Raw genomic sequence first — 26,100 nt, 5'->3', positions numbered from 1 at the left:
AGTTTATGCAAAAATGCTTCAAAATGTTTACATGCCGGTTTGACGCTTTCCACAAGACAGTTTGTGTAAGCAGCTGTTAAGAGTCTGCACACAGAGATTTTGACGGTCTGTGGCTCTGTAGAGTTTTGAGAGCTACTTATTTGCAAAAGGTTTTGATGTCAAAAAATATAAATCTGTATAAAAACACTGACACAGAAACTGCTCTCCTGTCAGCAGATATACTAATTGGGCCATGTGCATGACTTCATGAATGAGAGCTACTACTACTTTATTATTATCAGCATTAATTATCGTTCTTTGGTGTATTTATTTGTATAATTAGAAATTATCTATCACTTAAGGCGTCAAGTCCCATGGGTCTGTCTCCTATTTACTCCACATTCTGTGCTCCATTCCCTCCCTGTGTATTCACACCATCATCCTGTTTCTTTTCTCCAGGCTCATGAGTTTGTGGACGAGCAGATGTATGAACAGAACTGTTTAGAAACGGCACTCCAGACCTTCCCGTCACGCAGCCCCTCTATATCCAGCCATGACAGCTCCGTGGGTACCTGCTGTGGCCGCAGGGTAAAGCAAAACACTCCGCTGCCCAACGCCAGCCTGCCCTCCACCCAGCAGGGCCCCCTACAGGAGCTCAGTGCAATCCACATACAGTGTGGTGACCCACCATCACACACCACCAGGTAACACTAAAAGACAGCAGCATTAGTACTGAGATTGTTTGCTTATAACTTTGACACTTTTCTCACTTGCTCCACATGGGGTAAAATTATGCCAAATGTTTTGTGCCAAGGTTTTGAAATATTGTATTCTACTCTCTGCACCTCAAAGCATTGAATTTGACAACCATACTAGTAGTGTGACTTTTTCAGAAACAATATCCAACTTTAGGTTGTTGTTGTTGTTGTTTTTTTTTTAGCAACGTCTCCTTGAGGTGCCTACTAGTGAATAATGAGTTTATTGAACTGACATCAGGACAGCCAAAATGCTGCCAAGAACTGCATTCAACCCTCATTTGAATCAGGAAAAGATAAACAAGATACCTTGATCTCTGCACAGGATAAATGTCAGCACACCTCCAGGCCAGGTTGCGTCCAGAACAACATCACAGACTGCATTCACCCAGAGGCGCAAACCTCAAAACCTCAGCAGATAAAACTTTGTGCACAACTATAAGTAGCATAATAAAGGTATATCCTAAACGGGTAACTAGAGGGGGCTATTGTACAATATCATCCATTAATACTTTGATTTCTTTCTCTGAGTTTTCAACTTAAATTAGATTTCTTACCTGATGGCGTTTCGCTTGAACATGTATAAATAACTTACACATGCTAAATAAATGAAAAGTACTTCACTTTAATATCATATTGGTTACCAGTGGTTTTCTAAGTTTCATAATATGCAGCAATAGAGGAAATGTTTGGACTATTTGTTCATGGGGTCCTGTAACATTTTTTATTATTAAAAGGCAAAAAAAAAATTTGTTTTTATTGAATATTTTAGATGTATACCTCTTTAATGTGAAGTCCATAGTACGTGTTTTCTTTCTTTCTTCAACTAAATGCTGCATTCATTGACTCTGTGTAGTACAATATAGAATTGTTAATAGTCTCTCTATGTTTCTCTCTCTAGTCGTTCCAACCTCAACCTGAAAACCGATAACAGCAGCAGGATCAACTGCAAAGGCGGCCGGATCACCACAGCAATCATCAGCCTCCCAACACCCCCTGCTTTGACCCCTGATGGCGATGGCCTCCACGGGCCGCCACAGAGGAGGCCGCCCCCTCCCCCGAGTCATCCTGCAACTCCAAGCATCCAGACCACAACAAGCTCAGCTGGCACCAACATCATTAAAGTCTCTGCCCTGTGACTGTCTGGCTCATGGAGGTAATTCAACCCAGCAGGAGGAAGAGGAAGAAGAAGAAGAAGAGGAGGAGGTAAAGACTACCTTTATGGACGCACCATGTCCCGTCCCACAGGGTCAACAGGAAGAGTGCTGTTCTCCAGCAGAGCCACCAGTTGGTGTTTTAGAGAAGACGGATGGTGTTGGTGACATAACTGAGTTAGAAGATTGTAGATATGTGAACCGAGAATCATGCGCCCGTCATGTTGTGTATGCACTGTAGATATGGACAGAATCGCTGCATTTCTAATAGTTTCTAACAGCAGTACAGATGTTTTACAGCAGGTACTGTGAAAAAAAAAAGATAGACATTGAAAGACATTGTGCAATTAGCATATCAGTACATGAGCAGATGCTGTCAACATACCACAAATTCACAGTAAATTTAAAGTGAATTCACAGTGAAATAGTGAAAATGATATTTTGTTGACTTTAAATGTGTTTGAAGAAAGAAACAGAAAAGTGTTGACTGTGTTTACTTCAATTTGATTGGTCTTATTTGTGTTATGTGTTGTTGTCATGGCATTTTGAGGGGGGGGAAAACAATTGAAAACAGTTTTAGTTTTCTTTACAGCATCATTCGAGACTTGACGGCACCCGATGCTGCTAATATCGTATCACTGAAATGCGACTTTAATGTGTGTGAGACCGAAAAGATGTGTTTTGTTGGGAAATTGTATCTATTCATTGTGTCAAAGACTGAAACCAAACTGTGCTTTTTTAGTTGCTTCATGTTTACATTTCTGACTGGATATTGACCTGACACTGTCTTCATGACATTAAAGGTCATATTTAGGTGAGACAAAGCAGTGTTTTGTCAGAATCTTCAAGCTGACCTCTCTGTGGCACACAGGCCCAAGGCCATTTGTTCCTGCTGAAGACACAAATATTTAAAAAAAAAAAAGACCTCACAAAAAAGTTTATTTTTAGAAAAAGGCTCAGTAATTTTCTCAAACAGCTGAGCAGTGCAGTTTCTAACAAACATTACTCAAAGAGGAATAAACCCTGCATTTGTCTGGGACTATTTTCACATGCGAATGAATACACGTTTAGCACAAGACACAGCAGGAGGACAGTGTGTATGAGTAAATAAACTACAGTGCCATGTTCATTGTCTGTAGCACATAGAAATAAGCTATATCAGGTACAGTACTTGTTAGTAGGTTGATTCATTGTTGATTTTGGTCTTTTTATTGGATTTGTTGACAAAATTACTCCAGTCTGACCTTTTGAATTAATGAAAAATAATAATTTTACTCAGAGTATGATCCTCTTTCTATAAATGTGATTTGATTGGGTCCTGTGGAACAATTCAAATCTGCCTCCACTGACTGTGTCGTAGGCTATGGCAGAAAACAGCATGTGTGTTCGTCATGAGCATCAGTGGGCATTTTAGCACCACAGTCATATCAAACAACCACAGAGAACATTACAGGAATGGAGCTACATTAAAGTTTTAAAATGGAGAAAACAAGGACAAAATATGCAAGCATATGCAAATGGTTCAGAATATCTTATTTTGTCATCTTCCCTCTCTCCTGTCATTATTCTTCTGAACAAAGTAGAAAAACAAATGCCTTCAGTATTATCATTTTGGGACTTGAGTTAATAACTGTCAATGAAAAGATTTTTTTTCACAGCTCACTACAGTGTGCTTATGAGGTGCCACTGTAAGTGTATGCTTGCCCGTTGAAATAATTCAGTTTCTGACAGATAAACGCAGGTTTCAAATCTATTTTAAAACTTTACGTTTGTAAAGAATGTCCAGTGTGTACACAGGTAAATGAGAATAGATAGATTTACTATTTTGACAGAATAATCTCAACTCAAGGTCCTCTTATTATCTTTTCCAGTTTTCAACCATAGTCTTTCATCAAGGGATTAGGCTTTCTTCAGTTGTGATAGAGACAAAATTTACTGCAATTTTAAGTCAACATGAAAGTCATGAAAGTGCCACGGATGAAATCACAACAGCTCAAGAACTAGCACAGATCCATCTCTATGACAACTGAGCTGATGATGACCATGTGATTGAAGGCATAGTACAAAGCGGACCTAAGTTGGGATTGTTCTGTCAAACTATTTCCAAGGTCACTGAAGAACTTTAAATATTAAGAATATTACTAATCAGCTCCATCATGTAAATCTCGACTGATGAATGTCAAAGATGGGCACAAGATGGCAGCAAAGACACTGAAATAATATGATTGAAAATGAATTAAAAATGATTGGTCTGGTTTATGGCCTTACTTCTACATTAATATTACATCATTTATATACCTACTGGCTGCACATTGTTGCTCATTTAAAGTTGATAGACGCCTGGTGTTTGAAATAGTTTGTGACTACTTGCCAAATGTGTTTTGATTTATCTGTATGAAATAAACAATGTGTTATTTGTCTTGGTTTGTTTTAGTGGAAACTTTGGTTTCACTTCATGTGGTTTTCGATCATGAAGTGCCAAGTGAAATTGTTTTTGCTGTATCGGTATACTTTGTGTTGCATTTCTGTATTTTGTCGTGTTCTTTGTGCTGCTATATATTAAAAAAAAACACACTTACAAACCCTTTTAGATTTTTTTTTTTCTGAAAATAACAAGCATACACTCAACTGTAGTGTTCATAACCTGGATCTTACACATTAGGGCTTTTTGCAGTATCATAGAACACCATCATGCTTCAACAACAGAGAGCATTTCTCACACCCCGGTTTGACTGTATGAGGATCACTTGTTGTCGTTATATGAGGGATTTCAAAAGGCATTGTAGGAGTCTCTTCTTTAAAAGTCTTGGCATTGCTGTTTGTGCTGTTTCTTATCTTTTTATCCTTTTCAACTGAGCTTTTCTGTCTTTTTGCTGTGTTTACAGTATTCTGTCAGTTTATTTGTTATAACAACTATGAAGTGTCAGATGAAAATTAAAATCTGCCACAGCAACCAAGTGTCATCTTTCTTCTTGCTCCTATCACCAACATGGAAATGTTTGCATTGAAATATGTATTTAGCTCATGACTGAAGTAGTTTTCTGTTTCAGTCATGATTATATAATTCAACACAGTTCAAACCTGAGTTTTTAGTGTCAGGACTACGAGTGCAAATTAGCTGTTATGCTAACCACATTTTCATTGAGGTTGTTAAACGTCAGTGTTGATTATTGTCAACAGTCCCTTATAAATAAACAAAACATCAATTTATAAAAAAAACAGTTAAAATTTACACCTAAAATTGAATGCACATTTTTCATTCTGAAGAGCATCACAAAGGTCAAACAAAATAACTCAATGTATCTTCTTTACAAATTACACCCTTTAAACTGTGGCTTATCTGCACTAGATGGCAGCATAATACACAAATAAAATTTTGTTGCATTTACACGGAACTAAAATATATAAAGACATAGAAATTATTAAAGATATAACCAATCAAACATTTAGTTCAATAGGAGACCTATTCAGTGAATACATGCAACACTTATACTTGTATCTAAATATCTGTGACAAAGATTTTCATAATATTTCTCCCTACACAGGTATGGTAACTCCACTCTGACTTTCAACTCAGAACACAATCCTAACTTTTTATTATTTTCAATATGTAACAAAATCCAAACTGCTGCCACAAAATGAGCCGATATTATATGACTGGTCTGCTTCAGTAACACAGTTAAAAAACTAAACCAAAGGCAAGCAAAAACAACACCTAAATGCTGTCACGTAACATGATGCACAAAGTCAAAGGGAAGTTATGTTTCTGACACACCTCTTAAATACAGCTTTCATGTATTTAACCAGGTGTTCCACTGTCAGCTCACTCCCGGCCACATGAGTGACTCGGACGATCTTTCACAGCTTATCACCCATCATTAGTGGTTGTCTGGCCGATGTCATCACACGCATGGTCTGGATGACTCAAACAGACTATGACTAACTCAGTTTGGACATAAAAACCCACACATCCAACTGCTACACAAAAAAGCTTCAGGACTAGAGAAAGTGCATCAGTGTTTTGAATTCTGATGATATTTTTGGTATTATGCAGCACTCTTAGAAATTAGGATACAGCAATTATAAAAAGCCCCATGCTCACCAAATTGCTGCCACAGTGTTGCACTGCAATTAACAGCAAGAGATGTGACAGGAAATGAGATAAACCTATAACTGAAAAATGCCTGCATTGAACATGTTACTTATGTAAAAGTATATTTAGGAAAATGTACTTAAAGCAAAGAAGAAATATTTTGTATTTATAACAAAACATATTTTATAAGTTCTTGATCTTATATATCTTTATGAAGTAAATAGTGACTAAAGCTGTCAAATAAATCTAATGGAGTAAAAAGTATAATTTCTCTTAGATGAGTAGAAGTAGGAAGCATCAAATATAAATACTCTGCAAGTCCTGTGGTGACACATCCTGACCTTTAGATGGCAGTGCACTAACATCTTTGGTAGAGAATAGATGCTGCAAAAAAGACAACAATCAATTTATATTGATATACATATTACACATTGCATTAGAGCCACACGTCCTTTACAATAAGTGCACACAGTACAGTCATTACTGGGTTTATAAACCATAATTAATCATTTGTAATTTATTTATATACAAAATGAACTTGATTAGCACATTGATTGTGATATAGTCATGTGATTAATTTGTCTATAAAATCAGGAAATTGTTTTTTCAGGTGTCTTTTGTCCGAACAACAGTCAATTCTTACATTTGAGGAGCTGGAACCAGATGATTTTTTTTTCTTTAAAACTTATTTACTTAACTTATCTTATCTACTTATAATAGACTATTAAACCATTACCAAGATGACTAATCAGGTAATCAATTCTAGTAATGATATTTTAAAAAGTGTAAGAACCTGTTAGAACCATATACATACACTTTATTATTCCTAAACAATCACCACCTCATGAGTACATCAAGTACTGTGTAATAACATCATAAGTCAAGTTACTGGTTTTCTTTTATCACATATTTTATCAGTCCCCTTGTGTGAAGTAACAGATGCTGGGTTTGTGACGGGATAGTATAAAGACACAATGTGATTTTATTACATATTTAACAGTTTACGAATGACAGTTATTACATTAACTCGCAGTCTTGATTCTTTTAAATCTAAATGAAAGCATGTCATCCCATCCAATTCTTCCCACCACAGACAAGTGACAAAACACATGAATGATTGTCACTCGCAAATTGCAGATAATTGTGAGTCCCACAGAGCTCATTCAGTGCTCATTAGTGAAAATTAACAGGAGAGGAAATCATCTCATATCACAAATCACAGCATACTTGTTGCAAATCTGGTGCAACGAGACCCATATACACAACTAGTGGCTGCAAAGTACAAGCTTTGGGATGATCAGCTACTGTCAGAACAGTTAGATTTATGTACATTTATAGCAGAGGATGTTTCTTTCTATTCTTGGACTCATGACACTCAAATGAGTATGTTCATTGTTTCCCAAACCTCATAAAGGTGAAGTCATGCACATTATTGAGGAAGAGGAGATGAACAAACCAAAAACAGACCTGCAACTCGTTTTAGCTTCATAGTTTCTCTTGTGTCTTGCGTGTAGCAGTTTCTGTTAACAACCAAAACACTTGCAGTCTTTGCAATGGAACCATGACATACATTATGACTTCTAACACGTGCAGCGTTTTGTCCTTTCTCAGTAGTTTGATTCATTTTTTTGAACACAAGCATAACCAAACAAGTCATAACATTAACCAAGTCACATAAAAGATGATAATACCTTCTGTCTGCAGCAATGTATAGATAGACAGTTGCTGCTGTTGCATGTGTTTCAGTGCTGAGTGATCTAACATTTCCTCCCAGCTGTCAGCATGAACACACACACACTAGATCAGGAAGTGGAGACATGTAGGAGAAGCAGCTGCAGGCCGGGGTCACATTTGGGATGAAATTGTTCTGAATTCTGAAGCAGCAGGTTGAACATTAAATACGTCCACATGTCATCATCTCACTTCAAATCATCTTGACTTGCATCTTCACACTCATGTGGACTGATTCAAACCTAGACGTATATTTGAGATTTCTTTTCTGCGTGTTGTTGTTGTTTATCTGAGAAGCTGTGCATGAATTTATGATACTGTCCTCCCTCAAGTTTGTACTTGAACGTTTGGTCAGCGGAAATTTAAACTAGTAATCAGCTATAAAAATAGTTTCCAGTTAAAGTCAATCACACAACACACAAGTCGGTTAAAGCTTTTCTTCAAAGTGAAGTTATGCTGAGATGATTCATTCATTTTTTCCTGTTTTATTGCTTTTGGGATCTGAGTTAGATCCACTTCCTTCTCTTTCTCTCTTAGCATCTGTCCGTCCATCTGGGATGCATCAGCAACATCAACCCTACTATTAAAACTTCCAGATGACAGATGCAGGTCAGAGGACATAAAGTTTCCTGTCTGTCAGCTAAAGGTCTTCACTGGACAGGGAGGAACTGCTTGAACTGTACATTTATTTGGATTTTATTGTATGTGATGCATTATATGTAGCCCTATAGACTAAATATTATAGCCTCCCTCTGCGCTACAGCAGAGCGAGGATAGATAAATTGTCTTCCTTCCATTTCCTTCAGCAACACAACAACCTGAGGCTAAAACAGATGTCATGTAGTTTGTCTGACTTGATCTCCAGAATGGACCAGATGCAGTCAATGTGCAACCTTTCAATAATGTCAAATCTATATTGTGAGGGAAGGAGTGATAAACAACTTCCAGATTGGGTTCTCTGTGTATGCAGCTTTTCCTTCCCTTTATATCCGGGTCAGGCAACAAAAGCCTGTGGCTCAGGTGCTTCCTCTCTGACCGCAGTGAAGGTGGCCAGGAAACTCTTCCTATGGCTCCTTTCATGACACATATGGTTTCTTTTAGACACAACTTCCTCCTTCCAAGTCCAACAGTGGCTGCTGAATCTATTTTAATAGTCTGTTTGTGTTATGGATCAGAGATAGTTACTTTTATTTTAATTTATAATCTGTCAGTGGCCCTAACTATCCTTTCCTTCGGCCTTGATTTAAATATCTCCTGATGTTTTTCTCTTTAAATCTCTGAAATAAATACAAGCTGCCCCATTCGTTTATAATAAATGATGGATCTGCGTTTTATCCTGGTTTGAATGGGACTAAGTCTGCCCTGAGCGGCTCACTCATTGGAGGAAATTGGATGGGCAACGTAAGCGCTCCTCTTGAATGGGAAATAGCAAAAGGGGAAAAACGAGCTGAGCAAGACACACACACACACACACGCGGCAGACTGACAGCAACACACGCACACACGGGGACTGAGTGTCTTGATGCAGAAACAAGAAGAACCTCATTATGATTTTTCTTTTGGAGTAAACGCATTTTCGTCATCAGGAGTTGCTTTTTTAATTACAGGATTCGCGTCATTACGAGCCGTGCGCGCATTCCTCAACAGGATTTGCGCATCTCCAATTGCAAATTGGTGTCTGCTCTCCACGAGAGCGTTGTTTTATTTATATTATTTTTTTCCTGCCCAGCAGAAAGCTTTCATAGTCATGTTCGAGCGGCGACTGGCGAAGCATTTCCTCTGAAATTCTTGTATTTCAAAAAAAAAAGAAAAAGAAAAAATGGAACAACAGCTCTCCAAACCAGAAAGCAAAAACATGGATTCGTGTCTGAGACGACTGAAGCAAGAACTGGTATGTTCCCTTGTATCTACTACAGTACTATTGCAGTGTGCACTGAGGGATGTTGTCCTACTTCATTTATGTACATTTTAAACATGTTGCATTTTAAAATGTGCATATTTAAAATAGCCTACACAATATTATAAAATGGCATCAGATGTTTCATATTATGTGTCCACACACATTTCTCTTAGATTCTAGTTTTCAGCTTCAGATGGGGGTGCGTGTGTATTTACTAAATCGCATTAATCTGTGCAGGCTTAAAGCTTTGAGCTCACTAGAGGCATGTGTATCCTCCTCCTCTCTGTCCACTCATCTGGGACAGATGTTTTAAGCATAATGAGCTCAAGACAATTTCAGTTTCCTCTTCTCCTGAGGAGGACTGTGCTAAGTCTGGTGCTTCCTAGAAAAAAACAGTTGTAAAGAGTCACAGTATTTTAATCGGTTGTAGTAAATTTAACCATGTCTCACAATAGATTCGAGCTGAAATAATTAGTAGATTAATCAGTTAGTTGATGAGCAGAATTATTTATAAACTAAATAGATAGTTGAATAATCATTTGATTTACTTTTCAAGCTGAAATGCAATGACTGTGCTGGTTCCTGCTCCTTAAATATGAGGTTTTACTTGAATATTTTTGAGTTTTGGGACTCTTGATTAAACAAAACAATACATTTGAAGGTATCACATCATGCTCTGGGAAACTTAGAACTGTTTTTAGTTCTTTTTTAAGACAAAAATCGATTCATCAAGAAAATAATTGTCAGATTAATCAATAAAGAAAATAATCGTTAGTTGCAGCCCGACACTAGAACGCTGTGGGATCTTGCTTTCAGAAGGGGGGGAGTGAAATTGGCAGTCACAGTGAGTTTCATCACATTATTATGCCCCAAAGGAATTTAAATGGTCACGTCTTCTCTCCTTTAATAAACACATTTGTTTGATGGTGGCAGAATTAGACTCCTATGTCTTACCCCCTATGTCTTTGAAACGTAAAAACAAAATGTGTAAGCTGCACCCTCACACCCAGATCATTTGGCAGTGACACACTGTAGACCCACTTTCAAAAGGAGCCATAACTGGCACAGACTTCATTTGGAATCATCTTCAAAGCAGACACAGATTTCTTTTTTTCTTTCTATCCAGCCACTGGCCCACAGAAAAGCCTCGCATGGCTGCGTGTTTTGCAACATGATCTGCTCTGTGACTCCTTGAGTCGCTCCTCTAAATTAGCCACACGTCTGTGAAGTGGCACATGCGATTTTAGGGGAGTGCACGTCAATGCCAGGAGGACATGTTGTGTTATAGTTGCCATAACACAGTTTGGTAACATAATAGAAAAGTGTAGCGCCATGCCGAGGATCAAACACGAGAGCGGAGAGCAGATGCCGGTTAAAAAGCTGAGGCAGTCTCCCCCTGCACAGGACCATGTGGGATGCAATCTGTTGTTCAGAAAACAAGGGGAGTCTATGCCAAGGTTGTCACTTTTCTTTCCACTGTGACGGCTTTTCATCCAGTGCTCACTGGAGAGTGGTAAACCAGCTCCATCTGCAACACACAGATCTCAGACATCCGACTTACACCTGCCATGCAAAGTCTAGTAGTTCTTCAGTATTACATGTGACAACATTTCAAAGACTGATGCCGTTTGTCTTGCGTGTTCAGTCCATTTACTACAAATCACAAACACCTTTAACCACAGATGACAGAAAGAAATCAGAGCGTGCTTTCGGTTTCTGGAAGCCATTGATTTACATTCATCTCTGTGTGGTATGAAAATCAGTTAGCAGACTTGCATCAACTTGCTTGAGTTGTGTAATCCGTCACACTCAATATCAAATCTTAAATGATCAAAGTCACACTGTGGTGATAATGCAGCTTCACTGCAGATTGACTGCATTAAATTACATAATAAAATAACTTTGACAGTAATGCATGCAGACATAATGTTCAGTGTAATAAATGCACTGACTTAAGCAAGTTTCAAGGAGCTACCATTGGCACGGCATTATCATTATGTTTCACTTTATCATTGTGTTTATGTTAGCCATTTTCTGTTTGAAAGTGGTTGTTATTTTTCTCAATCAGCAGTGAGTGATGTATCCATCCAGCCGATGTTACTTTTACTTGATAATGAAGCTACATTAGCAATATATCTGTCAGTGGACATATAAAAACACATACAGCTGCACCAATCTTATTCACGCTCATTATATGGTAATTTTTCTGTCTCTGTTTTTTCTGCCATGTGGATAAACCCACCTGTAAAGCAAGGAGCTATCAATGAGCACAACATGCAACCTCTTTGAAACAGTGAAGGTCTGGAACCAGGCTAAGATTTAATAGTGCTAATTGATTTTCACACCATATGGAAGTGCATAGACACTAACAGTTGGAAAAATACACCCAAAGAAAAAACACTTATGAGGTTGATGATGAGCTAAAATTGCCGGAATCTCTGTAGATTGCAGTGTCTGTAGCATTTGCATAAAAGTGTCACTTAAATTACAGCTGTAGCAGACACACTGAAACCCGATGCTGTCAGCTCTAAAACAAGACGAGTGTCAAATGAAAGTGTGAGCACTGTGTCAGTGGTCTGGGGGGTCGGTCTGTGTGAGGTAGTGTCAGGTCACACTTAAACATTTGACCCTTCACCTGACAAGGCCTGAGGCTATCCGTCCTCACTGCTGACCACATCCAACACACACCAGTGATGTTAAAACTCATGTCAGGAATGTATCTATATTTCTCAATGGTGTGTCAACAGGCTGTTAGCTTCCATTTGTTCCTTACAAAAGCTCTGCAAGGCTCAATAGAAAGGATATAATGGTAACAATGAAATATTTTAAGTTGCATGACTCATTATTCATACTACAGACAGACAAAGAGTCATGAAAAAAACAACATAAGCCCTTCCTGCCAACGGAGAGTTGAAGATACAAATGCTGACATGTCTTTGAGTCATCTTGTCTGAATGTAGGGTTCACACCTGCTTAACACAAGCACTTCAGACACTAAAGCACAAGTCAAACCTTTTGATGCCATCACTGCTGAAACTGATTTCATATGCATCATACTCTTTTATCCCTTTTGCACCTGAGGCACATTTTCAAACATAACTGCCACCTTGGAATTCAACACCAAACCCAGCAGGCATGAGATCATGAAATCTGAGAAAAACCTACACGAGAGCCAAACTTATAGTGTATTCAGGAATGATCGTGTGCCACAGAGTTGCATGTTCTTTGTTACCTTTAGGGTGTGGGTTCAGAAAACTGTACACAACACAAAGCAGTATAGTGGTTTGGCTTTAAGCTTCTCGTTTGTTTGGTGCCTCCGTCATGGCTCTTATTCTCCAACCTGCCCTTCCTTCCCCTCGGCTAAAATTGTCCCAGCTCTTGGGGGCAGCTGTGGGGTTTTGCATGGGTGATTATTGTGTTTGAGATGGAGCTGCTAACCTTTTTCAAAGCCATTTTACTGTGTCACTGTGGAACCATGCACATAGCCTGCTTTATCATAGTTCACAGAATGGACATGAAGACGTTGAGGATTTATTGTTTCAAGAGACAGTGGTTAATTATACTGCTGCTGTAACCATACACGCCCCCACTGGTCTAAGATCAAGGTCTCTCTCTCCTCTACTCTGTTAGCTTTTATTTGAAGAAAAATATGTGGGTTATTTCTTATGGGTACTGCTCTCATTGAGGTTAAGGTTAATATTATGTTCTCTTGTATTGATGTATAAATAAATTACAACTTGTCTGACATTATTGGTTTGTCTATAGCCAAAAAAAATAGATTTTTGGAATTGATTTGGTACTGAATAATCCCATAAAGCAGCAAATGTTGGCATTTTGGGGTTGGCAAAATAAGTGTAAACAGAACGTTAACAAATTATCACCATATAAAGTTATATTATACAGGTCCAGCATACTCAGAACAAGGTATTTCTGGACAATATTCACTCTTCTATTAGCTACATTTTTGGTCTCCACCAACTCCTGAGGGAAACATCAGGCTCTTCAGCTGCTACATGCCCCATTATGTTCACCAGCTAGTCACCAACTTTGTCTGTCTGTTGTTTGGTACTGAGCAGGTCACGTAGAGTGGGTTTATCAGAATATTCAGTGAACCAAAACATGCAGGTTGAGCTAAAATACATTAAAACACTGTAGAGCCAGGAGAAACTTTGCTTTGTGTCATGATTCACTGTGGGTTGATCAAAACAAACAACCTCTTTCACATTATGCAGCCATTTGATGGTCTCTTAATGTAAAAAAATATTAATAGGTGCAGCTTTAAAGTCTTTGGGGCCCCAATAAATCTCAATAAGCTTTCAAATGCTTTAAAAACTGAACAAAAATCATAAAAGCTGCAATCACAAGCATTTTCACCAGGAAATGCTTCTCTGGATTTACCCTATCTAGAATGAAGATGGACTAAGACGGGGGTAGGATCTGGAGTCTCTGCAAAATGAACGTCACACTTGATGTTACAACTGTGGGCTGTAGAAACGGCCATGCACTTTCACTGCCCACACATAAGGTGCTGACGTCAACTGCTGAGCTATCAAGCATCTATCTAACGATCCTTGCTTACAGTGAGCAATTTAAGCCAGGAAGACAGCAGATTGCTTCCCAGACTGTCTCCAAATATCATCTGCCAAAAGATGAGATGGAGATAAGGATGGATCCTAATCATCCCATGTCTCCCACAGCAGCATTGTTTTTATGATTTGCGTGTTTTTGTGATCGTAAACGAGCTCTGGCAGGAAACAGGCTATTAAACCACCTCCCATCTCTGAAAAGGGCATCAGGGAATCTTTGCTGGCTGGCAGGTCAAAGACGCAATGACAGATTTAGTTTAAATAGATTTTGTTTTAAAAGGCACAGTTTACCACTAACCTCTTGCTGATACTTGATAAAATGTGCACAAAAGTGTTCACAGAGATGTTTATAATTCCTGCCTTTAAAAATGACCCATATAAGGTTGGCTGGATCGTTTAAATCACTTAACCAAAATGACTCATATGACCTTTTTTTAACCCAAACAGTCAAGTCAAAGGACAGAGAGAGGTTTGGGATACACAAAAAAAACATTAAATAAACCACTGTTGACTTGTGATATGAAAAGCAGCCACCCATGTCCATATAGTAACGCACGTAGCCACTAAACAGCTTTGTAATTTCAACAAAGACATTGTATTCCCAGTATTTGCACAGACTACAGGTGCTTTCATTTTTCTTGAAAGTGCAGAGAAGAAATCTGGGAGATAAATATCTCAAAATCTGGGAAAATAAAACAAAATCTGCCATACTAGATACCACTGACTATAGGCGAGAATGTAATTCAGGTGAATGAACTGTGCTACCGACAGCACTCATTTTATGTGGGGTGTCAATTTGTCATGACATCATGGAAGAGGTATTTATGTTTTTTTCTTGAACATTAGTCACACTTCATCTCCTGAATGTGACCCCAAGGACATTCAGACCAAACAAAGTCACCATATAACCTCTTTGGTCAAAGAGGCATTCATTGCCTCATGCACAGTAATTTATTTCTTTGAGCGAATGCTCAACAGCTTTAGTGCCCTCTTGATCACAACCTCGGGGCTGTCCACATCGGTCCATGGCGTGTCCAGCCGTTCAGTCACAGAGGCCCTCTCTGTATCCCCTGGACAGAGACCCCATTCCCGTCCATGACCTACACAGCCCACCATTCATTTTTAATTAGGGGTGGAGGTGGAGGGAGGGTGGAGTACACTAGCTGCTGCTGCTGGCCAGCTCCTTCTAAACAGGAAGACCTTTTGGGTCTGATAACCTTGGCCTCACCGTTTCCTCCCCCTCCAGCCAATAACAAACAAACAACAACAGTGAACAGCCTGTATTTCGTAGCCAGAAAAGAGCGGCGGTTTGTTTTTAATCGAATTCTCGTTTGGGTGTTTATTTCTCACTTAATAATCTTGTGAATGTATATCACTGAACACAACACGCAAGCACACATGCCTGGAAAAAGACACTGACTTCATTCAAGCGAGGCATGTCTGGACATGTGTGGATGTGTGAGCTCAGTGTGTTTGCACAGTGAATTCATTTTTCCCTCCATAACTCAAGGAGGTAATATCAAGGCTGCAATGAAGACAGACAGCTCGATCTCAGCAGACAGCGGAGAAGGAGGAGCATTGATTTATTTATAGTCTGTGGTATTTAATTCAGTTGCATGCATATTGAATGGTTTCACGGTGCATCTTCACAGTATATGGATCCCGCCATGGGAATATAAAATTAAGAATTGCCAATCAACTGATTGTTGTTTTTTAATTAAAATGGCCGTAACTTTTTAATAAGCCTCCATTCAATATTAATTCAAGACTGCCAGCCATTGTTCTTAAACTTTGAAGCATTCAGCCCTTAATTGGCAATTATGTCTGGTTGGCTGGCATCGCTGTAGCCAAAGAAGAAGAAGTAAAGGGGGATGAAGGGGGAGAAGCTGGACAACCCCTGTTTGTTCATTCATTCATTCAGCAGATTTTCACTTGGCTTGCCTTTTTATAGTGTTGATTTTTTTATAGGAATACACATGATGGATTAAATGGCTGAAATAGTTTGGAGGCTTTAGTTCAAAAAGAAGATTTAACTAAACTTCACAAGACTGAGTTAATGATGCCAGTTTTTTTCTGGCCAGTACAGCAATTCCCTGCAGCCCCAATTTCATCCATGTTCTCTTATTAAATTAGATTAGACAGACACTTTTTCCCCCCCACATCTCCATTTTTGTGGGTAAGTGTTTGAGGTGCTCGTGTAGGTTCTGTCAGGTCCTCTGTGTCTTTGTCCTAATGAGGCCCCTGAGCTGATTAACACTTTGTAAAAAAAAAAAAAAAAGTGAGACATTTCAGGATGAACAACATCTGTGTTTAAACTAGAAACTGCTGCAGGACATTGTTGTGAAGTCACTTTTACCATCCGGTGCAGATGGCAGAATGAAGGTTGAAGATACTGACATATTTGTGCCGCAAAGTTCAGCCTTGAAATGGCAGTGAAGTGCCCGGAGTTAGTTGGTGTGGTAAAGGTGGAATAATGGGGGTTTAGTTAACTACTGCTCCTCTGTTTGTTCTCCGGGGCACAATATGAATTATTAATGTTACCTTAGAATAGAAATGCCAGTAAACAACTCTGTGTTTTAAATACCCAGTGGGAATGCCTGTGTTTTCGGGAATAATGGAAAGCTGCATGTGAGTGTTAAATTAAGGTGTTTTTGGTTAGCGTGTACAAACAGGTGCGGCCTTTTTAGACTGCATGAGAATGGACTGCTTAGGAGATAATATTTCAAAAACAGACTTAATACATTTAAGTTGTCCAGATCTCACCGGTAGCTCACAGTGAGGTAATCCTTCAGCTGATCCCTGCATAAACTTCACGGAAGCCACATGTCTGCCTTTACAATACATAACTCTGCACATCTTCTCTTTAGACTTGTTGACTTTTGACGTGGAGGAAAGTAAACCGTAATTATGCACTCTTTCCCAGCCTCTCCCGGGACGCAGAGAATTACAGCTAATGAAGTCAGCCATATGTGGAAGGCACAAAGACAAGAGACAACCTGATTGTACTAATTACACGTACCTCGGCTGCCTAATTTGGCGAGCCAACGAGAAGCTCCGAGGCTTTTGTTCCCAGCATGTGCATTGATAGGCTTATTATCTGATCTTAGAGGCTGTTCACGCCACAGTGCACCAGCTGAGCTGTATGTTATAGTGATGAAGTGTTTTAACCCAGAGGTTTAATGTTAATGGTTGCAGCATACTGGATAAGTGTCAAGGTACAAAACAGGTGAAATAGCAGATTAACAGGAAATAAATGGACAATTCTGTTGGCCGATTTTGTGTTTTCTACATTTTTCTGCTTTGTTTTCTTTAATTGTGAATATTTTTGGTTTTATACTGATTAATCAAGAACATATTGACAGAATATTGTAATTATTTAAAAAAATGAATCATTATTTGGGGCAATAGTATATAAGAAGATGTCAATTATCATTAATTTCTAAAAGACTGAGAGTCCACAGCCGTGCTAGCAGCTCTGTGAGGTTGCAGCATGGTGGTCCTGCTGATATGCAGATTTTTAGCAGGTACAATGTTTTTCACTATCTCAGTTAAGCATGTCAGCATGCTGATACTTACGTATAAACCAAAATACTGGACAAATACAACTTGACGAGATTAAAAGTCACCAGATCTCCAAAATAGAAGTCACCCTGGAAGGAACATGTGTATGTGTACTAAATGTCATGACAATTATTTAAATGGTTGCTAAGGTATTATTATAAGCACAATCTCAGGGTGGAGCTAAATGAAAAGGCAGTGCATCACCAAAGTCGGAAAAGCTTAATCGTCATCACCATCACCACCAGAAATCAAAAGAAGTTAAGAAAACATATTGGCTTTTGTACATTGTATACCATTTTCTCATGACTGTAGAAATTGTTTTACTACACATAGACAAAGAATTTTTATAATCTATCACATTTGTCTGTTTTCCCAGAAAACCCCACATTCTGCAACATTTCCTTCTCTCACGGTGCTTAGAGGATGCTTTGTTTATGATGCTGTACTGTCAGTTGTTCTACACAGCTACTTTTCCCATCCGGGGTTCAACACAATCACTGCTCCCTCAAGATTAAGTATCACAGCCTGGTGTTGTTACACCTACAACTATAACCCCCCTTTTACCCATCTATAACTCCCCCCATGTGTTCTTATGGTGTCATCCATAATTAAATCCGTCAACAGTTTTCTCCTCGACATCTAAACATATGGCGAGGAATCCCTCCCAATTACACACACACACACACACCGCCCTGCCGCCCCCACCGGCTTACTCATCCGGCTGACTCTCACCATCCCTTCTACTCCATGCCTCCCCTCTCTCGCTCCTCTCATTGTCAATCCGTTTCCGCCTGAATGACCCCCCCACCCCCCGCCATTTGGGGGTTATAGTCTAGACGGGCAGCACTGATTGGCTGTCACGTCCCGCGGTGTTCCCCCATTGGAGAGAGATACATATAGGGGTTGTCACAGTGATCCGTTTGAAAGGTGAGAGACAGTGACAGGGTGGCGGAGGTGCAGGCAAACAACAACAGAGAGACAGACAGGGAAATTTATACCTCCTTCTTTGTGAAAGTTTCTAGAAGGTAAGGCGGGAGTTTGAAATTTTTCTAAAGATGTATAATATTTGTTCTATAAATTGAGATGTGAGTGCTGCAAGTTCCTGTTTTTCATTTTCAAAGGATTATCCATTTTAAAGTGTTAGCTGTATGTTCTCATGAACAAGAAAAAGCCTGTTTTATGTGCAGGTATCTGAGTTGTTGTGGGTTAACCGACAGATCCTGACAGACAGCTTTGCTTAGAGGGAAAAGAAGTGTCGATCAGTGATACCTGCTGTACAGTGGGTGTGTTTTAAAAGTTTCAGGCTAACATTTTCCCACGCAATCCGGCACGTTTTTTAAAAAATTCCTTGCATGCCATTTTTCATCTTCCCACAGATGTTTGCTTTTATTTCAAAAAGGGAGGTCTGTCTGCCGGTTTACTCATCTATCAATCGCTACCTTTGCCCATGTGACCATGCTCCTAGATGAAGATAGTTGCTGTTAAGCTGTTATATTAAAAGAATGATTCAAAGTCTGGGTCAAGGTGTGAAATGATTCAGACCTACAAGTCAAGACACAGGTCACAATGCTGCCTCTGGGCTTTCTGTCTGCCTTCAGGAGAAGACGGTTAGTCGAGGTCACATGACACAGGCTCTTAAACAGATGAGAGCAGAAAGAGAGTGGAGGAGGAGGAGGAAGATAAAAGCTGAGTGTATGATTACTGCTGCACAGAGGGAAGTAAGAGTGAAGACAAAGAGCTCGGAGGACAGAGCAAATGTGGAATAAAGTAAATGGATGGATGCAAAAAGGAAAAGCCGAGACAGGAAGAGTAGAAGAGAAAGAAAGGCAGGCTGGTTTTACAGCTGTCATGGGTTGGATCCTATTTGTGCGCAGGCCATATGGAAGCCTGGCCTGTCATCCAAAACTAGGTCATATGACCCATAATTAAACAAGGTGCACGGCCTTAAACAAAAAAGATAAGACTCCAGAAGGCACACAGACAAAAAGCAGAACTATTACTGTGATTTATATTCATAAATATGTGTATTTAATGTCTTTGACACTGACAGTTGATGGCGTGTAATTGGATTTGTGCCGGTGCTGAGATAAACGATAAAAAAGAAGGGGAGCAGTGAGGAAATCAGTTTTTGATGGATGAGGTTGGTTCAGCAGGAGGCGGAGTCATATGATTAAACCGATGACCTCTACAAAGTCTTTAGCTGTTAAGCCGAACTGGACATTTTAGTTATTTGTCTCTGATCATCATCTCTTTATTGCTCTCTCTGTCTTCCTGCAGGTGTTTATGAAAGAAGCCGGGGATGGTCTCCACGCTCAGATGAATTCAATGATGGGAGCCCTCCAGGAACTCAAACTTCTCCAGGTTCAGACAGCACTAGAAAACCTTGATATTTCGGGCCGGCCCATTAACCGAGGTATCCCACATCCTGCTTCACCAGCTCCTCGTGAAGCATCAGCTACAGCAGCTTCAACCTCAGACGAGCATCACGGGTCCTGCTTTAGCCAAACCATGCCAGAAGAGCCTAGTCAGAGTCCGATGCCAAGTCCAAGGCAGTCTCTAGAGAGCAGAAACACCTTCAGCCGAGATGACAGCAGCCAATCACAAAACAGAAGCAGCCTGGGAACCTCGTCTTCCTCGTCATCCAGCCTAGAGAGTGAGAGCGACATAACTGAAAGAAGTGCGAGAAGTGCAAGAAGCGAGAATGACCTTGAGTCTATACCCAAGAGGTGGTCAGGGTATGCAGCACCGCAGGTGGATTTCTACGGACCAATGGGGGGAAACCCTCCACCAGAGTCCTACCCCCATCCACAGGCTCCACGTCGTGCTCAGGTAGTCGACCTGCCTGGGATCCTGTACAGCCTCTCCAGAGAGGGCCCTTCATTGGACAGTGACTACTCCCAGGATAGCACAGATGACGGCAGCGACTGGACTTCTTCACTCATGAGCCGCAGCCGAAATCGTCAGCCTTTAGTGCTGGGTGACAACGTCTTCGCCGACCTCGTGGGCAACTGGCTGGACCTGCCCGAGGTGGAGAGGGACGAGGGTGAAGAAGAGGAAAGAAGGAAGAGGAGGGAAGAGAGGATAGTGGACAGAGGTGCCGACAGACCAGACACACCAGCTCACCCTCTCCGCCTCAGCCGCTCACAGGAGATCTGCAAGAAGTTCTCGTTAACCACAAACATCTTCAAGAAGTTCCTCCGCAGTGTCCGTCCCGACAGGGACAAGCTGCTTAAGGAGAGACCTGGCTGGATGGCACCTGAGCTGTCAGAGGGCGACCTCTTTAAAAGGCCAAAGAAACTGGTTCCTAAAAGTTCAAAAGGCAGCTTCTACCTGCCGTTCTGGGCAAACGGACAGCAGGGCAAAGCCAGGCCGTGTCCACATCTAGCTGAAGCCGAGAGGAACCACCAATGCCACTTCCCCCAGGTCCACCAGCAGCCGTTCGCTGGGATTTATTTAGACAGGAGACAGCCGGAGACTGGTCTGGAGAAAATGCAGCCCTTGTTTGACTACAACACAGCTGTGTGGGTCTGACAGTGAGGCCAACAGTCTGCCAGCGATGCCAGACTGAGTGAATGACAGGTGCTGGGTTCTTTTTGGCTGTGCTAGAGGGGAATGAATGAATGACTGAATAAAAAGGCTTAGCTACAGATATTTTCCAAAAATGAACCGATGAATTTCACACCCAGAGATTATCAGGGCAACATTTTGTCTGACAATCCTAAAACCTAAACCTCGTTTGCTGTGTATGTCAAGGTGTGTGAATGTGTTTGAGACGGAGTTAGAGACAAACATTATGCTGCAAGTTTTGTATTATTCAAATTTCTTTGTGTGTGTGTGTGTGTGTGCACGTATGACTGGGTTCTCTGGATGAATTAAGACGGTACTTCGAAATGGACATCTGTCTCAGAATGTCACATCACATCACATCACAGATTCTTAAACAAACATCCACAGACTTTTTCACTTCTATGATACAGGACAGGCTCTCATATATCTCTCTTCTTTGCATCTATGAATAGAAACACCAACTGCTGGATTGCATGGTTACTGTTTTTATAAGTGATGCTACAAAACAGCTGTTACTGAACGCACTGCCACTGAAACACAGTAATGTGCTCCCTCTTGTTTCCAACAGGCCTTGATGCCATGGAAACTCAGGTTTAACTGAACTCGATGTCTCATTCACCTTGCTCAGGGAATGAATGTTACACAGGAGTAAACTATAAGAAACTGCCGCATTTAAATAGTTTTTAATACAGTTTAGGGAAGTCTTGCCTCATTCCATCTTGCCTAGAAAGACATTACAGCAATACGGTGCATGACTAGTTCAGATATTGCACATTAAACTTTGAGATTTGTCCCTCGTAATCAGCAGTGTTGTGCTTGCTTGCTTGCTTGCTTGTTAGAAACACTCATTTTTCTTCTCTGCCATGTGGACATGGCACACGTTGAGTCAACTGTCAGTCCTCCTGGGTTGTTACACAGAGCAAGGAGGGGGTAGAGATGGCACAGCCAGTACTGACTGACTGAGTGACTGCCATCTGGTACCCGGTCATTATGATAAACTCATTCACGACAGGCTCAAAGAAGATGCAAAACGGGCTCTTTTTTGTGGATGAGCTGAATTATGGTGATGGTGTTAGATACTGTATATACACACATACAGGTGTATGTATGTTAGAGGGCTGTGACAGTGATGAGACAGTTGAGAGTGGAGGTAAAGACCTAATTTCTATCAGACAGGATAGATGAAGTTAAATGTACAGAACATTGTACATATTTGTCATCAACCAAACAGCAGCAATAATACCAAGATTTATTCTAATATCCATCGCATGGTTTTCATTATTTTGCACAGATAAATACAGTATGTCACAGTAATATTGCAGTTCTTACCATAACATGTAAACAACATCACCACACTTGTATTGAAACCACAAACTGATGAGTTAATCGTTGATATACAGTATCTATTCTCTTGTATCATAACAAACCATTTCAGTGTTTCTCATTTTAAGTGGCATCTTAACAGTTAAAAACTTCAGCTTCCTTCACAAATTCTCATAAATATCAGGATTCCCCTCAGGATTACAGATGATACTGCCCGCTCCGACTTAAAAATACGTTTTTATAGAGGACCACTGTTATGCAAGGACAATCTGATGCTCTAACTTCTTATTGTAACAAAAAACAGTTAGTTTCATTAAGTTTTGTTTTTTAAAATAAAGGGATCCCAGACCAATCAACTCAGCCAGCAGGGATTAGGCCTGAGGTCTTTTGAGTGTCTTGGCCAGTTGATCCATATGGTGTTGTCTCAGTATTCAGGTCAATACATACCACACATTCAGAGGGTCCAAGACACACACAGTTTCCGCCATGAGGCACAGTCTGAGATGTCAGATATCACACACTATGTGTATGTGTATGTAAATGTAACATTTATTTCCTCCTATTTACAGTTGTCAAAGTGTAATTTTTCAGCACAGTTGTTGATATTTTTCATCAGGGTTCTGCGAACCTTCAGTAGTGATTCTGTGTCATGTGCACTGTAAAACTGTCACTGACTCTTTGTAAATTAAATCTGTTTTCAGAAAGAAATGTTGTTCTTTGTCTTGACTTTAGTTTGGAATATTAAATGATGAATCTGTTGCTTTGTTGGCACGGTCCACGATGTCCTGGTGTCAAGCTGAAACTTTACAGCAAGGAATAGACAAACAAGATCCTGGATAAGAAGGTTGGAATCAATATTATGGCAAAATTATATACTATATTTGATTATGCAGAATCAAATTGACTTTCAATGCAATTAATCTTGTTTAATTGACAATCACATCTGACACAATAATGTTTGCTGTAAAGTTTGCTTCTTCATTCACATTTAGATGCTTCTATAATTTAGCCCACCCTCATTGATATGAATGGAGTGGACAAAATAATAGAAACCACCTGTTAGTATAATGCAATAAACACAAACTACATCCTCCAAAATGAGCAAACCTCTAAGACTATTTAACAAAAACTGAACATTATGAAACTTTCATGAAGGGAGGATGTATTTCAGAACTGTTGCATTAGGCTACATTAGTTTTAGCACCAAAGTGAGTGGAGTTGGACTACAGGTTTCAAGAAAACATGATATAATGAATACTTGCACTGTTAGTTATGATCCAGCTCTACTTACAGTAATGTAAGATTTATACCCCTCTCATGTCTGTACATTAAATATGAAGCTACAGCTGGCAGCTGGTTAACTGGAAACAAGAGAAGCTTACCAACTAATACATATCTCATTTGTTTAATCCATATTTGAAAAAACAACAGGTTGGAGTTTTACCAGGATTACATACCGTCCCATTTCTTGGCTAGGAGCAGTAACTTCCTGAATTCTCCACTGAGTCTCTGATACCAGGAAGTCTGGCAACACTTCATGTTCTGCAACGATTTTCAATCTGAGAGTTATGGTCATTGTTCTTTATATTATTTTCTTTTACATTCTTGATGAGACTGAAAGTTCATCTTGTAAATAGTAGTTGATTAAAAAAAAATCTAGTCGCTCTTCTGGAGCTTTTGATTGTATCACACAAATCTCCTTTACCATATAACCAGATTTGCCAACACATTATTACCAAATTTATTGTTGTATATTTAGAATCTAGCATAAAAAGACGACATTTACCAACAAATAAAGACAAATATCTGATTCCAGCAACCAGCTTTTGCTTTCAGCTGTTAGCTCTCAGTCTGATTTGTTTCTGCTCTGCAGACTCACTACAGTGAAGTGCTGCTGTTAGTCCTAACAGGTTCACTTAGTCACTCACTGCCTGTGCATCTACTGTAGTGTGCACTAAACTCATTCTAAATCTGTAGAACAATTTGCTCCATCAGTGTTGTGAATAAATAAACAACATAGCAACATGAACTCTGCAGCCTTGCAGTCCAACACAGGCTCTTTGTGACACTCAGTAACTGAGATGCTTTTTATAAGATACACATCAAACAGTTCATCTTTCTGTCCCCGAGCACTTCATCCAAGAAAACCAAGTTATACCCTGTACTGTAATATATCTGCCCTTTAGTGTAAAAAATAACCCTTTAACATGATGCGTTGTGCTCCTTAGGAGCTTAAACAATGAATCTATTCAATGATCACATTTGTGATTAATGATGATTGACTTCAAGCAGAAATGCCAGATATGCATTGGTTTCAGCTTCTCTGTTGGCTCGTATGTGTTTTCTAAAACTGAATAACCAAATAAGATACATCTTCTTAGAATGACATTCATCTATAGTCAATTAATCAATAAACACAAAATTATAATAAAATTATGGTAAATAAATAATGCATATTTTCTGACATTTCAGAGACTACAGAATTCATTAATTACCCCAAATATAAGAATATTAATCGACATTGACAATAAACTAAGCCATAAATTGCCTCATATGTTAATGTGTTGTATTTTGAAACCTATCAAACTTTTTCCTCATAGTAAAACATCATTCACTGCTGCCAAATGTGCTTTGATCAATATTGTCCCATCTCATAGTAACACATAAAAAATTTATATAACACCCAGCGAACAGGTCAGTGAGCTTTATAGATTAAAAAGGACGCCAGAGATGGGCTAAGAATAATCTGTGTTAGTGTGTATGTGTGTGTGTGTGTGTGTGTGTGTGTGTGTGTGTGTGTGTGTGGTTTGTGTGTGAGTGAGAGAGCAACAACAGCTGCAACTGTAGTCCCCTCTATTCTGGCTCAGTTTCCCCCGGGATCCCAGTAGTGGACGCTGACTGTCTGACCACCACCTCCTCCCCTTCCTCCCTTCCCTCCCCTCCCCTCCTCCCTGGTCCCAGCTAGTCAGCTGTCGCTCTCTCACAGCCTCCCAACACTACTCCCACCCCAAATCTGGGGCATGCAATGCCTGAGTGCATGCACTCACACAGTTTGCAGAACCTTACAAGTCAGAGAGTCTGCAGAGCTCAGAGTCACACGAGGACTGAATAAAAGACCAGGTCATGTTACAGCAGTCAAGTGTGACTTATTGCCTGAACATAATGATGGGATGCATGTGATGATCATATAAAAAAAGGATCATCATCAGTGGGGGTGGTGAATAAGGAATGCAGTCTATAAGAACATTTATGTGTGTGCATGAATTTTCTGTGACCCCCGATGGATCCTGCTGTAGGCTAATTTCCTGCTAAGCACTCATCTTTCAATAAGACCTCAGCTGTGTAGCCGCACAGCTCTACCTTGGCCCTCAGGAATGCGCTCACGTTTCACTTTTTATAATCGTCAGCAGCTAAAAGTCCAGAATCGTCGCCCAGTGCGGCTTTCTGCAAG

At 39.9% G+C, this 26,100-nt stretch overlaps 2 protein-coding genes across 2 annotated transcripts in view; both read left to right on the top strand.

The window, feature by feature from the left end:
- LOC104922298 (potassium voltage-gated channel subfamily D member 3) overlaps positions 1-4,748 on the top strand; it is a 74,713-nt gene extending 69,965 nt beyond the window's left edge. Inside the window, exons 6-7 of the mRNA XM_019267886.2 lie at positions 439-683; positions 1,636-4,748. Coding sequence (XP_019123431.1) covers positions 439-683; positions 1,636-1,873 — 483 coding nt within the window. The 3' untranslated portion in view covers positions 1,874-4,748. The remainder of the gene's footprint in view (positions 1-438; positions 684-1,635) is intronic.
- Positions 4,749-9,061: 4,313 nt separating this feature from the next.
- inka2 (inka box actin regulator 2) lies at positions 9,062-22,974 on the top strand. The gene is made up of 2 exons (XM_010735093.3): positions 9,062-9,603; positions 20,037-22,974. The coding sequence occupies exons 1-2, from the start codon at positions 9,532-9,534 to the stop codon at positions 21,288-21,290; spliced, it is 1,326 nt and encodes a 441-aa protein (XP_010733395.2). The 5' UTR covers positions 9,062-9,531; the 3' UTR covers positions 21,291-22,974.
- The last annotated feature ends 3,126 nt before the right edge of the window (positions 22,975-26,100 follow it).

This window comes from Larimichthys crocea, chromosome VI (assembly GCF_000972845.2).
Source record: "Larimichthys crocea isolate SSNF chromosome VI, L_crocea_2.0, whole genome shotgun sequence".
NCBI classification, from domain to species: domain Eukaryota; kingdom Metazoa; phylum Chordata; class Actinopteri; family Sciaenidae; genus Larimichthys; species Larimichthys crocea.
The sequence above is the reverse complement of the archived record's forward strand: the minus strand, read 5'-3'. Positions and strand labels throughout refer to the sequence as shown.

Coding starts and splice junctions, on each gene's coding strand:
- inka2 (XM_010735093.3), top strand. CDS start 9,532: ATGGAACAACAGCTCTCCAAACCAGAAAGCAAAAACATGGATTCGTGT. Junction 9,604..20,036: donor GACGACTGAAGCAAGAACTG/GTATGTTCCCTT, acceptor GTCTTCCTGCAG/GTGTTTATGAAAGAAGCCGG.